The sequence below is a fragment of the Arachis duranensis genome, chromosome 3, assembly GCF_000817695.3.
Source record: "Arachis duranensis cultivar V14167 chromosome 3, aradu.V14167.gnm2.J7QH, whole genome shotgun sequence".
NCBI lineage: Eukaryota > Viridiplantae > Streptophyta > Magnoliopsida > Fabales > Fabaceae > Arachis > Arachis duranensis.
In genome coordinates, this window is record NC_029774.3 from 81,207,397 (window position 1) to 81,225,056 (window position 17,660).

Genomic DNA, 17,660 nt, shown 5'->3' on the forward strand with positions numbered 1-17,660 from the left:
TATATTGTTTCTGTGTATCGATGTGTTTATCTTTACCGTTGTGTGATGACGATTATCGCTTTTGCTTTATCTTTCCTTCACAGACTCCTAGATATATAACATATATGTATGTATTTTTGTTTTAGGTGTTGTAATGTCTCATCACTTTTGATTTACGACTATAGCGTAAGATTTTGTGTGGTAGGGTGTTACATTTAGCTTATTAATCCATTTAAGCAAATGCTAGAGAGTTCGAATCTCGTCTTGTACATACATTAACTTATTGGACTATAACAAACCCTTAAATGAAGTTCAAATCTATGACGAATGAGTCTTAGCCTACGGGACTGAAGAATACCGACAAATAAAAGAAGTGAATACATATAAATGATGCCTAAAGTCTCATTATTAGCTGCACGTAACGTATATCCACTTAAGAATCCTAAACTGATTCAGTAATAATAGAATATATATTTTCAATGTTGATTTGAATTTGAAGAGGTTTTTTTTTCATTAACTTTGACCACGGATTGTTCTAGAAAATCCTCAGAGACAAAGACGCTTGCCAAAACTCAGGATTCAGAAGCAAATCCACTAATCTAGTTTCTTTTTCATTTTTCTCCCTTGTTTTACAGGTCTAGGTACACTTATTTTTAAGTTACCTTTGGCAATGCTTCTTAGGATCTGTCATTGGGATTTGTTTATAGTCTAACTTGATGTAATATAATTATAGGCTTGTAGCATTTTTTATTGTCTAGATTTGTAATATAATTTATCACTTTTCAAGAAAAATTTGTGTATTAATATTTTGAATTTAATAAAATATCTCATTTTGTAGTAATTAATTTCAGTATATTTATATTATGCATAATAATAAGAATAATTGTTGATAAAAATAATTGAGATTCTAGGAAAAAAAAGATAGTTCGTTGCTTCTAAGAAAATGAGTATAATATAACTAAAAAAAGTCTTAAGATTTTAGCAGCAATAGTAATGGCAATTAAAAGTAAATAACATTATAATTTTAGAATCATTTTTAGTGGCCATATAAATTGCCAGTAAAATGGATTTTGGCGGCAATAGTAATGGCAGCTAAAAATGAACAACATTATAATTTTATAATTATTTTCGGTGGCCATATAAATTGCTAAAAAAATTGCCACTAAAAATTATATACTTTTTGCAGCCATTAAAAAGGTCTTTACTGGCAAATGTTATCATTGCCGCTAAAACCTTTTAGTGACAAAGTATAAGATGGCTAATGTCTAATTGCTCTATTTTTATTGCCGCTAAAAGTAAAATAAATGGCCGTTAAAAATGATTTTTCTTATAGTAGAGGTGATGAATTCACAATCATTTTGCCACCGTAATTATACGTGTCAATCTTATTTAGTTTAGTCTCTGAAATTCGGTTCGTTACTCAATGTAGTCTCAGAGATCCTAATTGCACCATTGTAATCGTCCAGATATAGCTCCGGACATCGTAGTAGTTCCTGGACAACTTTTCGGTGATGAGTCATCACCAACGATCTGATGTGTCACGAAGTTGTCACGTTGGAGAGAACCAAAACGTTGGCGTTTTGGGTTGGCGTCCCAATTTGTTAAAAACGTCATCGTTTGACCCAAAATGAAAATATAAAATGGACTTGATAAAAAACAGACCCTCCCTTCACTTGTCTTCTCCACTTCTATTCTCTATCTTCTTCTTTTATTTTTCTTCCTTCTCTCTTCATCAATACCACTACTTTAGGATTCCATTGATGAGGTTAAAATTCTTGCACTCAGAAGACATCAAAATTAGGTTTCACTTCGTCGTTCGTCTCCTCCTGCGTTAGAAACAAGAGGTTCAACCATTTGTAAAGATAAATTTTTTTTATTCTGTTTTTGCAATGTATGATTTTTGTATATGCTTGTGTTGTGAGTATGGTTGGAATTATGGTTTTTTTCTGTTACTATGGTTCTAGAGTTTGATTAGGTTGAGATTTCATGAGATACTCTATTTGATTATGGTCATGCCCTGTTTGAAAATCATGCTCTGTTTCATGGTCATGAGTGTTCTATTTGATAAAACTCTTATCTGTTGATGTCTGTTATATGAGTGAGTACTGCAATGACTTATAATGTAGACAATACTATAAATATTCTCTAATTTAGTTCTTATGTATAATGATGAGAATATTTAGAAGATCTATTTTACTTAAGCTACTTTAATTTTATTAGAAGATTGGAAATATACAACAATATATTATCACAAAAGTATACTCTTTATTAATTTTGTAGAAGATATGATGTTATGGAACTTGAAACATACATATCTTATTGTTTAATTAAAAATTTCGTGTCCAAGAGTCAATATTGTATTTGTCTTGTACTAAATAAAGTGACTATATCCTACAAATAATTATGTAAATAGGATAGAAAAATCTGTTTGTGTACATGTATTATTCTTTTTATCCTTTTTTATTGAATAGTTAATGTAAATAGGACAGAAAAATCTATTTGTGTTTATGATGATTGTCAAGTAATGGGTTTTGAATTACTGCATCTAGACATGGGATACTACAAAGAAAATAGCCGGTGCTTTATATCCAATATGCAAAAGGTAACCATGCATCTTCGACAAATATTAATCCTATTATCAGTTAACTGTTATTGTTGTTATGACAATTATGTTGTGAATGAATTAATACAACTTATTTGACTGAAATGTTGATTTTATCCTTTGTTAGTATGTATGCTATATTAGTGCATAAAGGTTTTATTTAGTTTGCAAGTTATTTGACTGAAATGTTGAAGTTATAACTTGATAGTATGTATGCTATACTAGTGCACATAGGTTATTTGATTGAAATATCAGTTAGGTAGGTAGGAGCAATCATAACAACACAAGTAATAATGATAACTCGCATTATAATTGAGACAACTAAAAAATAATTTATTTGGGTTTGAATTTGTCCTAGGCCACTTGAGAACTGGCCGGCAGCCGCAACCGCACCATTCCAGCACCTCAGATCTTCTGCTTCTATTTTGCGTTCTCGTCCGATGGCCACTGCACGGTTAACTAATAGAGTTTCCAGCTCTAGTGTTTCCACCACCTATCATGGATATTGACTTCTAGCTCCAGGAACAACAGCAACAACAAAAATGAGAAAATAACGATGAAGAAGAGGAAAAAATTAATTTACTGAACATTTGGGAATTTAGGATTAAATATAAAGGAAGGGATCACATTGAGTATAAATTGAAACTGTGCCAGCTCAACTAGCCGTTGGCACCATCCAGCGTGACAAAATGAGGTCATGTCAGCGTCTTGATGACGACTCATCACTGGAAAGCTGTTCAGGGACTATTATGGTGCTTGGAACTGTATCTGGAGGATTACAATTGTGTAATTAGAATCTCAGGGACCACAATGAGTAACGACCCGAATCTCAGGGAACATTATGAAAATTTACTCGGCTGGTGAATATAATCAAAATTTTATTCCAAATTGATGCATTATTACTAGCAAAACCGTGTTTCTCGGAAGTAAAATAGACCTGCTTTACATCGTCATGGGCAAATTGAAATTACGACCAAAAAAAAAAAATAAAGATAGTTCAGAGCATGTGTGCTATCTCAAATTCAAAGCACACGTGCACAATCACCAGATTCACATATAAAAATTGATGTCTGTCCTTGTAATTCCATTTCCCTAGCCAACAAAGGCTGGGCCTTGGGATATTCCCTCTCAACAAATGATGCAGCTTCATCTGCAAGGTCAGCCTCCACAAATGCAATGCAGCATCCTCTAAACCCAGCACCGCTGAAGCGCGCTCCTAATACACCAGGAGCCCTCAAAAGGATCTCATACAATTGAATCAGTGGTTCCGCACCTTGGAACACATAATTTCAAATCAATATAATTATCCAATGAGCAATGGTAATATCTTCGAGATTGCAGCAAGATGGAAGTTCAGAAATTCAAATAACGGGGTTCAGGCTATACCGCATTCATAATTTTGAATTGAACTTCGACCAGAAGCTGAAACGAGATCTCCAAATTCTTTTAGATTACCCTTTGCCCAGGCCTCAACTCCTGAGTTTAATATTAAGTAAATGTCATTCAAGCACAAAAGCTGAAGCGATCAGTACACAAATAAAGCCTGAGTTTGAGACTTATCAAATCAATTAAAGAGATTATACCCTTTGCAACCCGCGTATTCTCAGAGAAATAATGCTCAGCTCTTTTGGCTAGATTGCTATCTAATTTGCACTGCACAAAACAGGATATGTGGTCATGCTTAAATAGAACAGGAACAAATACATATGAAGGACACAATAACACTAGTAAACAACCTAGAACAAGAATATGTGGTAGATTAACTTAATCAACTAGAAAGGTGCTGGCACGGGGAATCATTCTTTGCCTATGTCCATATAACATGCATAATTTTATCAGTTCTTTGAATATTCAAAGTGGTAAGATTGAGACTGCCGAGTGCTAGTGCCCTTGCTCAAAATTATATTTCAACAACCAACGCATTTATTTAGCAATACATTTCATGTTTATTAAACACATATGCCTGCAGAGTGTTCATTATAAATGTGGACATTTGCACATCACACAAATAGAACAAGATAGGTAAAATCATGTACACTTTGGGTTTTAGCACATTAATGCTTTATACCTTGTGAGTCTCATAAACTTCTGGTTTAACTGCTCAGTTGTAAAAACAGAGATAAACTTAGATCAGTTGACGATTTGATAAATCATTAAAGATAAATGATAAAAAGATCCAAGTTAAAATGTGAGAAGTCAAGTTACTAGCCATTAGATAGGATGGGCTCCGCTGTGAAATCTCCAGATGCTCTGCAGAATGAACACAAAATATCAAACATAAACCTTCAGGGCCATTGATTATCCTGCCAAATTCTCCAGAGAAAAAAATTAAAAGGGAAATGCCAGGGGGCAGCAGCAGCACATGTAGTTTTGGTAATTGTGAAAAAAAAAAACTGTAATTAGCCTTACTTGTTATTTGTTTGCCCTACTAGTGGTTAACTTTTTCCATTGAATATAATGGAAAAAAGGAAAAGTAATGGATTCCAAAGAGGAAAAGAAAACTTACTCCAAAAGAACTCGTGCTGCCTTTTGACACTCTGCAACTCGCCCATTATATCCAGGGTTGCTAGTCAAAGCTCCCTTCAACCCAGAGAGTGCCACCAATATTTTCGTTCCCTTTGGTTGCCCAATCTTCTTGTATTCTTGGACCTTCGGTCGTTGTATAAGCCTGTAATCTTTGGTCTGCATATACCAAACACACTTGAAACAGAGTAATGCCAAAAACAATTGCGGGGAAAGTTGTACAGACATATAAATGCATTTGTTTTCTGATAGTATTCTATATCATTTATTCATCAGACGTCCAAAATCAAAACAGGGAGATCTGATAACGCTTTTAACATATAACAACATATTTAGAAGTAGCAACGGAGACACCTTAATCCAGATATTACCTTGCAATTCATGCATAACAAACAACCATGGCTTGAAAGTAGTATGGCTGACTGGTCCATTATACCATTCTTCAGACCCAAATATTCATTCTCAATCAACCTGAAGTGAGAAATCACTTACGGTTTATCATCAAATATCACTAGATAATTAGGAACATAAGTCGGTAACTTAATATTCAAACTTAGATCGTAACATTTCAAAAGCATTTGTCACTGCTATGCATAGTACGAGTAACTAGCTAGCATAAAGAGGTATAACATAAATAAGAAGCAGAAGAGTGAAAATAGTATTGACCTACAAACACCCACTCATACATATGCTGATGCTCTAATTATAAATTCACTTTGACTGATTAAATGGATTTGGGTAAACTTACCTATCATATTCAATATTCTCTGTGGGAGATATTGCTAAATTATTTGCATGTTCAAAAGCCATGAGGTAAGCTATTCCGGCCTGTTAAACAATGAAAGTTGAATTCCCCATATGAGGGAGGAAAAGAAATAGCAGTTACCCTGATGACCTCCCATCCAAACATCCCCAACCCATACTCTGAACCGAATCTTGCTAGTAAGCATTATGTTTGATCCTCTTTTCATGAAATTCATTTCAATTATCATTGCAATGCCCTTTGATTCAGACTTTTCATAACTGTAAGGACCAGAGAAAGAGAAAGTAAACAGGGAAATCACTATCTTACTGCAGCAGAAGAGCTTAGACCCACACTGTTCAGGCCATCACCATCAGATATTAATCCAAAGATACCCTGTAAATGTACAGACAAGGATGTGTGGGTTTATATTTCAAAATGATGGAAATAACTTGCATACGGTGATCTACATTAAAAAGACCACAATTATATTTCATGGCAGTATCCCTGACCTTAGAAAGTTTGTTTCCTCTACTCTGTAGAGCATATACAGCTCCTCTAGCATAACGCCCCCATTTACATTGTTCTTGTTGCTCAGAAGAATCTTTTCTTGAGTTCCCATTTTCAGTGGTGGTTTGTATTGGCTGTTGAATCTCATCAACACTATCAAATACCAATGACTTTAAAGCTCAACATAAGGAAATATAGAGTGGAAGATATACCTATTATACAATGGAATTCAGCAAGTTGAAGACAACAACATGATGCAATGAAAATCAGAATAACACAAGATCATAACTGACAGTTGAAATGCCAACGAGCTAGTTAGTATCACAATTGATAATAGGCCCAAGTTGTAAAAATTTGGACGTAATGATTATGTCTGGTGCAATCTTCCTCCTCCACCCGACACACACACACACATGCACGCACACACACTCCCAACAAAATAAAAAAGAAAAAGGGAACCCAACATCCAGCCATATAAATAATGATAGTCAGTAAAGCTTTACTTCATTTTTCCATTGGTAAGACTTAATGATGATATTTCATCTTCATTAACTATTTCTTCACATGTAACACTAATTGTTTCCACAGAAGTGGCACACATCCAAATGAATGCAGCTGACAGGATAAATTTACAAGTGATGAGGTGAAAACTTCAACAAAATACTTAGGAGAAAACAAGACTTTATGATCACCGACAGACCTGAACCGAACTTGCCCTTCAAAATCTCCTGAAATAAGTAACACCTACAAGATAAAATCCCAAGGACCATTTATTAAACAGTGGAAGGTATTATGAATAATCAGTACACATGTTACTATTGAAAACTACGCATATAGCTTAGCAAAGGTAGATACTAATAACATGCTTAGCTACAAAATGAACAAATTTGCAGATGTCGTCTCATGTTTTTCAAGATTGTAAATTGAACGTTGTCAAATTACCTCACTACTTCTTGAAGGGACAAACCCTAGAAGTATTCCCATATCTAATGTCATAGCCGAAACAGTCCCACCCTGCAAGTAGCAAAGTGCAATAGAACTCATTCGAATTTCAGGTGAAATTACATGAGGAGGCTGCCAGGAAATTGAACGAGTAAACAGCTCCAGTACGTATTGCTTAGTCCCGTTTCCGATAAAACTTGTTCAAGATCAATCATTGAGTTAAAATTGTACTGTCATAATAGAAAGACATATACTGAAGTACCTGGTGATCAATATGAGCCCCTAAAGGACAAATTCGATAGGGAGATGCCACAATTCGAACTTCCTCTTTCGTAACCCCTGCCATGTTAGAAACTATCCGTCTCACTTCAGCTACCTGCAGGTTACAACAAGAATTAATCACGACATTTGAAAGAGTATTGAATCCGACTGGATGTTTAATCAAAAAGGCACTTTTCACTTTTCGGTCTACATTCTCATTCTATATATATTTTTCCCAATTATTCCACCTCCACTGCGATTTACAATTCCTTATTGATTCTTAAAATGCTCAGAAAACTCAACAGTAAACGATCTTGGCAAGGTGTCAAAGAGTGTACCAGCATAACCTTACGAAATTATAGGCATACTAAACAGTAATACTATCCTAATATTAGCCATTTTAACACAATTCAGCGTAGTTTTAACACAATTCATGGCACCATATTATCTGGTTATTAATCAATCTTCTATATTTAGCATTTCATGGCATCACAAATCTCACCGACGCAGATCCTGGCATTAGAGATCAGAGCAAGCAAAATATACAGTTACTGATCCGTACGCAAGCCAAGTAGTATTAAGAAACAAGCTCGAAAACAAAAACAATACGAGATCGAATTTGAAAACGAAAACAAAAAGAAAAAAAGCAGCGTGAAAGCGCGTAATGCAGCAAGGCGAAGTGAATCGGAATGCGGAATTGGTATATAATGTGTGTACCGCGCGATCAGAAGGCCAAGAGTAGTGTCGAGCCATATCCGCCGCAAGCAGTGACTAACTCTCGGTGCAATGCGGTGGATGAGGATGAGAATGAATTGATGATTGTGAAAGAAAGTGAGTGTGGATCTGTCGTTTGGTGAAGCGCCAAAATCAGTTGAAACGGGTCTACCGACTACCGTAGTGGTAGACAGACCACAATTCATTTCTCTTTTTTACCCTCGCTGCAACATCTCGCCACCCCCACCTCATTTTTTTTAAAGAGTAAAGTTATAATTAGGTTTTTTGAGAATTTTAATTTTATTTATACTAATTAATTTTTTTTAAGTATAAAATAAAACAAAATGTCTATATATTTTATTATTTATAGTAGAATATGTTCTGTTGTTATATGAATAAAAAAATGATGTAATTTTAGACAGTAAAATATTTATTGTTTTTTAAATTTTTATATCATTTTTATTAATTATTTTTTATTTATTATAAATCTTATCAAAATAGATAAAATTTTACTCTAAAAATTATTATTTGTATGATGATTTTTTATAAATATATATATTACAGTAAATAATAGTACATATAAAACATTACTATTAAATTTTATGAGATAAATTAATAGAAAAATATCACGTATCTATCGTTTATTATTATTAAGGATCAAATTGATATTTTTTTTTTGAAGACTAATTAATTTAAAGTCAAAATTTATCGTGACTTAATTGTTACCTTATTTTTTTTAACGGAATATAAAACATCAATTATTTACAATAATAAATATTAATATTTAAATTTTAAATCTAAACCTAAATGTCAAAAAAAATCTAAACCTAAACTTTTTTCGTTTGATTTTTATTGTACACTAGTGTATGTATCTGTACCGTGCATTCTCTCTCTCCAACTGAAAGAGTTTACAAGTGACCAAAATACATACAAACATCGGATAATAATTAGCTGTAGGTATATATTGTGAGTTGAAAAAAAAGAATTTTTTTATTTAAATTAAATAAATATAGAAGTCACCAAAAAAAATTATAGTATTTATCGGTTTAAATAAACGAAGAAGAATTTATCAAAATGCGTAATTAGTCACATTTTAGATATAATATGAGAAACCAAAAAATAAACATATCTCGAGTGTACAACCCCATTTTATGATGCGGAGTTTGAAAGTCATATCTTGAGTGCACCCGAGATATGAATATGAGCTCATCTCGGATACAATAGTCTATATCATAATATAAGCATATCTCAGATGCAGTGTATCCGAGATGCGCTTATGTTCATATTTCGAGTGCATCCGAAATATGACTCTTAGATTTCGTATCATAGAACAGAATCAGTACACTCGAGATATGTTTGTTTTTTTTTTTCACTGCTTTTGAGATATGACTAAAAATATATTTTAATAAATACTTACATGTTTATTTAAATCGATAAATATTATATTTTTTAATTTAAATAAAAAAATTTAAAAAAATGAATATAATAGGTAAACTTATTCAAGAATTTTTACCTAATTGGTAAACCTATGCTTATACACAATAGTTTGTCAATGAAGACCTACTTTTCTCGTTTATATCAAGGCACACAAAATAAAACAATTCATGATTTTAGATTAAGACCTTCCATCTTTATGGTAAAATTTTATTTTACAACAGAAGAAATTCATTAAGAACATGAGAAGAAAATTATAATGAATTTCGAGAATAAGCTTCCCCAATAAAAAAGTAAAAAAGATAAAGAATAAAGAACAAAAAAATTAGAACCTCACAATTCCTGAATATAAAATTGCCAATATAAAAAAGAGCCATCAATTAAGGTAATGGGATAACATAATCTATGAATGCTAAAACAATAACAAAACAATGATCCATGTACGCAGAGACCTAAATTAAAATTAAAAAAGAACATGTGTCATAATTATAAATAAAATGCGCTAATTTTTCAATTGTACGCCAATATAGAGTTATAATATAAAGTAAGGCAACCTGTGCACAAAATAACTTCCCACTAAAAATATCAAAAGTCTCAAAATTATTCTCCCATAACTCCTTTAACTCATAGATTAAAGATTGTAAATATATGTCAATATTTTTATTAAGAGAAGAAGGATCAGAAATAAACAAAGACAACATTATAAAATGTTGAGACAAGTTATATATCATTAAAACTACTGGTCAAATACTATATCTACTATTTATTGTTTTAATAATACTAGGAAACTAAAATGGTATTAGTCAAAAATCAACTAAATACTTTTGGGTGAATTTAAAATCTTTATGAGTTAATATATATGGATATTTTTTTTGCTAAGTATCAGAATGTTTCTTTTTCATACTAAATGAATGTTCTTTTATATATTTTTCGAATTTTTCTGTATTACAAATGTGAATATCTCTATTTCTTTAAGAATTTTATAATTTTTTTTAAATTTTATAGATATTTAATTATTTTTGCTAAAATATAACTGGATATTTCTTTTGTTAAATATTAGGATATTTTTTTCATATTAAATGAATGTTTTTTTATATTTCTGTAATTGTTCAAGGACTCCTTTTAACTAAGATCAAATGTATAGTTTGCAATCTTTTTAATCATCAAAACGACACCAAAAACGCAGAGAGCAACATATATCACAAGAGCTAATAGCTTTGTTTCCAGGTTTGGGGAAACGAAAAGCTCTTCCATCAAACCAGGAAACTCCCAGTCCAAATGCAGAAGCAAATGTAATTAATAATAAACCCCACAAATCTTTCTTAGTTCTGTTCTCTCAGTTTCGTTGACTTTTTGACTTTGCAATAGGTTGGAGGGTAAGGTGGCTCTAATCACGCGAGCAGCCAGTGGAATCGGAGAATAAACGGTGAGACTCTTCGCCTAAAATGGAGCCTATATCGTTGCCGCCGATATTCAAGACGATCTCGGTCATCAAGTCATAATTTCAATAGGCTCAGATAGAATCACCTACCACCACTCAAGCACGTGAGCCCTTAAATTTGCGATAACTGCCGCAACGAACCTGCCGTCGTGCGATGCACCACCGACAATAGGAATCGAACTCAAGTTCAACTCCAACTGCAATGGCGGCTCTAGATGTCGGTGATAGAAGAGGAGTAGGTCGTGATAGGAAGGCGGAGAGGGTCTGACGGTGAGAGAGAAGAGTCTGTATGTGTGATTGTTGGAGGTGAATAGGTTAATGTGAGAGAAAAAAGAAATATTTTTATAGGTTTTAATTAAGTTTACTTAATCAATTTTAAATTTTTAAAATTAATTAATTATTAATATAAATTAATGTAATTATATTTAGTTTTTGATTGATAACCTCTTTGATTCCATATATTTTTTTTTATCGTTTTATATAGATTAAAACTATCACTTACTAAATCCATCCTTATAGTTCAAAGCTCCAATGCAAAATCTGAATATAATAAATTAAAAGTTTTTCAAGCTAGTGAGTCTGCCAGATGTCAATACATAATGAATGCAAAGTATTGGATTAAGAAATCTATAGCTGTTATATGCCAATTATGCTATTGGAATTGTTCATTATCTCAAACCTCACTTCTTGAAAATTCAAGAGTGCATTATTATATATTTCATAATTTAGTCGTTACTATTCATTCTTTATTTTTTATAATTATTATCAGCCGAGTTTGATCTGGTTTTAATATGAATTTTATAAATCACAAAATAGTAGTAAGTATACTGAATCGTATCAAATAATACTTCAGGTGAGTGAAAATTGATCCCACAAAAATTAAAAAAATTAAGCAAATAATAGTCAATTGACTATTTTAGTCAGAAAATCAAGAATAAAAATTTTTAAAGTAAATAGCATAAAAACAAAAAATTAAACAAAGACAGACAAAAATTGGTTAAAAAAATAAGATGATAAAGATAGTTAAGGTGTCAGAGATATTCACTACTTAGGAAAATATTTTTGTGTCTATTTAGATGTGGTATGCAAAGATAAATCACGACAAATCATAAATAATCAAATTCTAATTCCTGAGCAATTTAATTTCTCTTTAATTAAATTAACAGCTAATGCTTTAGTCATGACTTAAGAAAAAGAGGTAAAGCACAATTCTGATTCAATTTCAAGTAAGATTCAAAAATAGTTTTTAGCTTGAATTATATGTCACGTATTCAAGTTAGTCCCAACAGTTAAAACTCGCAAAGTGTCGCTACTCTTTGAACCAATTCCTAGTGTAATAAAAAAGTAGTGTGAAAGAGTTTTCAGCTAATTCAAATATTAAATTTTTTTAAATAATATTTAAAATTTAAGATGGAATTAAAATATTTTTCAACAATTCTAAATTTTTAGGGTTGTAAAACAAAAACTCAATCATAAATTAAATCAAAGTATAAATCTTATATAAAATAAAACACTTAGATTAATAATCTATTAAAATATTAACAGAGCTTCTAACCTTAACATAAGAGATTAATGGCTCATACTTGAAAAAATAAAAACAAAAAATATGAAAAAAAACGGCTAAAGGGCTGATCTCCCGATGGTGGATCTCCTTTTCTAAGTACCTTAAAGGACTTTATATACTAAACATCAAAACAAAACCTAATCATTAAATTCAAACTTAATCCAAGATAAAATAAAATAAAATCTAATCTTCCATATTAAATCCTTAGTTTTGTATCTTCTCTTCATGCCTTGGTGGTCCCAAGTTTGGGCTTTGAGCCTTGCAAAAATTGGCCTGTGGAGACTTGGGTCAAGTGGCGTGTGAAACGCCCTTCCTTGACGTGCAAAATGCCATACTTTTTCTTTCCTGGGAGTGCTCTCCTATTTGGCGTGTGGAACGCCCATGTGTGACGTTAAACGCCACTCTTTGTATGGTTTCTAGAGCTCTTCTTTTTTTATGTGTGACACGTTTTTGTTGCAGCATGTGACACATTCAAATGAGTCTTTGAAGTGATCTTCTGAAAAATTGATTCGGCGTTACATGCCAAATCACAGCGTGTAAAACGCTACAAATAAAATCACATTTTGGAAGGTGCATTATGACGTGTAATACGCTAACAATTGGCGCTAAACGCCCATATTATTTGCTTCAAGAAAAAGGATCGAAGGCGTGTACCACACGCCCTTATGGTTTTGGCGTTAAACGCCACTCCCTTGTTTCATTATTGGGTACATGCTTGCTTGCTTCATTCATTCACTGGCACATTATTCACGTTAATGCATGCATGCTTTCTTGATTCATTAGCTAATAATGCCTTATTGCATGCATTGCTTAATATGAATAACGCCACATGAATGCTTCATTCTTCATTGGTATTAATTAACTCCCCATGCATGCAACGTTATATGCCTTGCTTCATATATATATATATATATTAATTAACGCCACTTCCTTTGATTGTTTTGCATGCTTCTTTATTGATCCATCAATTAATCTGCATGCCTTTTGCTTCATTAATTGGCATATGCATCATTGGTCCATGGGCCACACTTTTTTTAAGGGCCACAATTTTAAAAGCATAGCCTAAAGTTTTATAATGTATTTTAAACTTTAAAGTGTGTCTAAATTTTTTTTTTCTTTTAATATTGTTTTATGCTTTTTTTTTCTTTTTCTATTATTTTCTACAAAATTCATCAAATCAAAAGATTAAAGAAATATCCAACTTAAGCACCAAAATATTCTATAATTAATCATTATATATTAATTTCTTATATAAAAAAACATAAAAAATCACAACATGATGCGCATGCATCACAACACCAAACTTAAATTTTGTTTGTCCTCAAGCAAATAAAGAATCATGCAATGTAACTTGACAATCTAAGGTGAGAATAGCAATTTTTAATATTTATGGTTGGCTAGTTTATTATGCATGCAACAATCACAAAAAGGTCAAATTATTGATGTTTCTATCTTGATCACTTTATGAAATCTTTTTTTATATTCCTTCCTTGGAACAAGCTTTTTTTTTCTTCTTTTTCTTAGCTTAGCTTCTTGGGTGCTTTGCACCATTTGTTTTTAGCTTTGACTCTAAATGCTTTGTTTTCAAGTATTACCACCTGATACATAAGTACCACAAACATATAACTAGAGAACTCTCACTACAAGAAAAAGCATTTTTTTCGACGCCAAAAATCGACCGTTATTTCTGCCGTCGATATTTTTCGACGGCTTGCTGTCGATATTGTCCAAAAAAAAAATAATTAAAAATAAAATATTAAAATCGACGGCCAATTTGTCGATATTTTTATGATGAATTAATCCTCGTCCTATTATCGTCACACTGTCAACGAACGAGGGGCAAAAAAACTTTTTATTTTAAAATCGACGAACATAGCTTCGATTTTATTATTTAAAATATCAAATAAATTTAAACAGTCTAGATCGCTTTCTAAAATCAAATAAACGGTGTAGATTTGAAATATAAAATAGACGTTTAAGATGTTACTTTTATTATAAATTAAAATCGACAAATATACCATCAATTTTTATCACTAAAAACGCAAATACCCTTGTCCTCTTTCCGCCTCCAAATTTCAGAAACCCAATTCCCCAAATTCCCAATTTCCCCATTTCATCCCCAAATTCCCCAATCACCAGAAACACAATTCCCCCGTGTTCTACCCCAAATTCATGGTTGCGCCACCGTCATTCTCCACTGCCGTCGTTCCTCCGTCTGGCGGCACCGTTGCACCTGTTGCTCGTGCCACCGTCGCTCCGCTACTGCCGTGCTGTTGTCGCTCCTCCTACGTTGGTTCTTCTCCGCTCTCTCTTACACGTCTTCTCTCTCTCAATCGAGCTCACAAAAACTTTTTCTGTTACTGTTACTAAACTTCTAAATTCCATTGTCTTGTTTATATTTTAGGGCTCTTGTTTTTGCACTTGGTTCTCCAAAATTTTTAATTATTTGTTCTTCCAAATATTTGGCATATATTTCTACATTTATTTCCCCATTATTATGCTTATTCTCCAGCTTGATGTTTATTTGGACTGCTGTTTTGTTTGATGCTTGTAGGTAACTAACTTAAGAAGAGCTGAACAGATGTAAGATGCTGTTAAAAGGTTAGTACACCTCCCGTCGCGCCATCTTTCCTGTTGCTTCGCTGTGACATTTCGGTAGGTCCTTTGTTTTCTGATCCTTTGCTATCTTGTTGAGTTGTTATTGCCTTAGTTATTTTTTGTAATTTACTGTGTCTTTGTTGCTGTTGCTGTTGTGTTATTATTGCTGTTGCTATTTTGTTGAGTTTCTTGCTATGTTGTTGAGTTTTTGTTGTTATTGATATATTGATAGACTAGATTGGCTATATAGCAGTAGAAAATTTTGGACTTTGCAAGCTATATATTGGTAGAATTGACATTCTATAGCTGTTTACACACAGCACCAATTGCATTTAGAAAATCATGAGCATAGCCATGCTCATCTCCCCTCCAAAACCATTCTCATAGCCATTGCAGTGGCCACTACAGTTACCGTACTTCTTACCATTTTTTGTCCTATTCTTGTTCCGTCGACAAAAGTCTTCCAACAAGAATGGAGCCTGCAAGGATAAGAATCCAAGAGGGCTTCATGACAGAAGCAGCAGGCTCATTGCTTCAGCAAAGTTGAGCATTAGTTCTAGTCCAGGTAAATTGCAAACACTCAATTCATTTGCATAGTAATTATGTGTTTCTAGGCATGAATTAATTGCTTATGCAAATCATCACCTGAATTTCCATTCCCAATAGCACATAAAGTAAATGCTGCCAACATTAACTCAGATATGTCCTTAAATGTATTAACATTCTTATTCTTATAAGGGGAAAGTTTAAGACATAGAAGCTAATGAGTAAATGCTTGGAAACATTAATTTCAGATGTGAAGGGAGGGTGTCTTCAAGGAGGAAACCTTAGTAGGTCACTAGCAGCACCTAAATTCAAAGGAGTACAAGTTTTCACATACAGGGAGATAAAAGTGGCCACAAATAGATTCAGTGAAGCAAATGTCATTGGTAATGGAGGGTTTGGTTTGATGTACAGAGGAGTCCTAAGTGATGGTACTTTGGCAGCAATCAAGTTGCTACGCAGAGAAGGTGTTGGGAAAAACTCAATAAAGGTTCAAAAAACAAGAACCTATCTAACAGCGGAAGCACAAAAAATAATTTTCTCACAACCTGTTCAATTAAATGGGCAATACCAAAGATACTCCAAGCAATAAATATAATGGCAGAAATTAAATAATCAAACACCAGAATTTTAACGTGAAAAACCCCTAAAAGAGGGACAAAAAACCCACGAGACCTAGTCTAGAAAAAATCTTCCACTATCAGAATAATGGGTACACAAACAGTCTTCCTAGTAACACTAGGGCATCTCAACAACCACTACAAAATACATCACCAAAACTGGTGGAATCAACATAAACCTTTCACAAAAGTGGGTATCTCAAATCAAGCAAAAGAGAAGGAAATACAACAAATAAGTTATATCCTAATGTTCATCTCTACACCAGGAACAACATACTAAAATTTCATAAGAAATGGAGCAAGTTTACCAAGTCAATGTGATCAAGATAACCATGCTCTTTTCCCCCAAGTTTTTCCTTCTCCAACGCCGAAACCCTTGCTGTTTCTTTTCTTTCATTCAAAATGAATGAAGCCTTCAAAAATCTCTCTCTCCCTTCCTCCATGGCTTAAAGCCACTTTCTTTTATCTATTTATTTATTTTTTTGTTTTAATGTGTAGGCCCCACTTGAGGTTGGGGACCCACCAACAAATCTCTCCCTCACCAACCCAAGTGGGGATAGGCTGCTCCACCAAGCCCGCCTTCTCTTTGCAGGAATCAAACTTCACTGCAGGTAAACTCTTAGTCATCATATCTGAACTATTATCATTAGTATGGATCTTCTCTAGTGCATATGACTTCATCTCAAGCGCTTGACGTATCCAATGATACCTCACCTCTATGTGCTTCGATCTGGAATGAAACATCAGATTCTTGCTGAGATGGAGAGCACTCTGACTGTCACAAAATAACACAAACTTCTCTTGATTGATGCCTAACTCTTGTAGGAATTTCTTCATCCACAAGAGTTCCTTAGAAGCTTCAACAACAGCAATGTATTCTGCCTCTGTAGTAGACAAAGCAACACATTTCTAAAGTCGAGATTGCCACGACACAGCTCCCCCTGCAAAAGTCATCATATAACCAGAAGTAGACTTCCTTGAATCAAGATCCCCAGCCATATCTGCATCTGTGTAACCATCCAACACAGGTTGGCCACTCCCAAAGCATAAACAAACTCTGGAAGTACCATTAAGGTATCTGAGAATCCACTTCGCTGCTTGCCAGTGTTCCTTGCCAGGATTAGAGAGAAACCGACTAACAACTCCAACGGCATGAGCAATATCCGGCCTGGTGCAAACCATAGCAT

The 17,660-nt window shown here is 33.3% G+C and overlaps 2 protein-coding genes across 3 annotated transcripts; one reads left to right on the forward strand and one right to left on the reverse strand.

Moving 5' to 3' along the window:
• Positions 1–3,442: 3,442 nt before the first annotated feature.
• On the reverse strand, positions 3,443–8,476 carry LOC107479637 (galacturonokinase). 2 transcript variants are annotated; one of them, XM_016099755.3, is made up of 14 exons: positions 8,277–8,476; positions 7,561–7,674; positions 7,299–7,370; positions 7,057–7,100; positions 6,359–6,509; positions 6,177–6,242; positions 5,853–5,932; positions 5,476–5,575; positions 5,088–5,263; positions 4,791–4,831; positions 4,650–4,678; positions 4,165–4,234; positions 3,968–4,057; positions 3,443–3,854 (listed from the first exon to the last, which is right to left on the reverse strand). In XM_016099755.3, exons 1-14 carry the CDS (start codon positions 8,310–8,312, stop codon positions 3,604–3,606), a joined length of 1,320 nt encoding a protein of 439 aa, XP_015955241.1. In that variant the 5' UTR covers positions 8,313–8,476; the 3' UTR covers positions 3,443–3,603. The 2 variants fall into 2 exon arrangements, with proteins under 2 accessions (XP_015955241.1, XP_015955243.1); XM_016099757.3 differs by lacking the exon at positions 8,277–8,476 and adding an exon at positions 8,062–8,248.
• A 6,408-nt stretch (positions 8,477–14,884) lies between these two features.
• LOC127745551 (receptor-like serine/threonine-protein kinase NCRK) lies at positions 14,885–16,445 on the forward strand. The gene is made up of 3 exons (XM_052258347.1): positions 14,885–15,001; positions 15,707–15,875; positions 16,105–16,445. The coding sequence occupies exons 1-3, from the start codon at positions 14,885–14,887 to the stop codon at positions 16,443–16,445; spliced, it is 627 nt and encodes a 208-aa protein (XP_052114307.1).
• The last annotated feature ends 1,215 nt before the right edge of the window (positions 16,446–17,660 follow it).

Excerpts from the sequence above, each read along its gene's own strand:
- LOC107479637 (XM_016099755.3), bottom strand. The coding sequence starts at position 8,312 with ATGGCTCGACACTACTCTTGGCCTTCTGATCGCGCG. Across the intron at positions 7,101-7,298 it reads TCCCTTCAAGAAGTAGTGAG|GTGTTACTTATTTCAGGAGA; the intron begins GTAATTTGACAA and ends TTTATCTTGTAG. Across the intron at positions 5,576-5,852 it reads GAGAATATTGAATATGATAG|GTTGATTGAGAATGAATATT; the intron begins GTAAGTTTACCC and ends TTCTCACTTCAG.
- LOC127745551 (XM_052258347.1), top strand. The coding sequence starts at position 14,885 with ATGGTTGCGCCACCGTCATTCTCCACTGCCGTCGTTCCTCCGTCTGGC. Across the intron at positions 15,002-15,706 it reads GCTGTTGTCGCTCCTCCTAC|TGGCCACTACAGTTACCGTA; the intron begins GTTGGTTCTTCT and ends TAGCCATTGCAG. Across the intron at positions 15,876-16,104 it reads GAGCATTAGTTCTAGTCCAG|ATGTGAAGGGAGGGTGTCTT; the intron begins GTAAATTGCAAA and ends CATTAATTTCAG.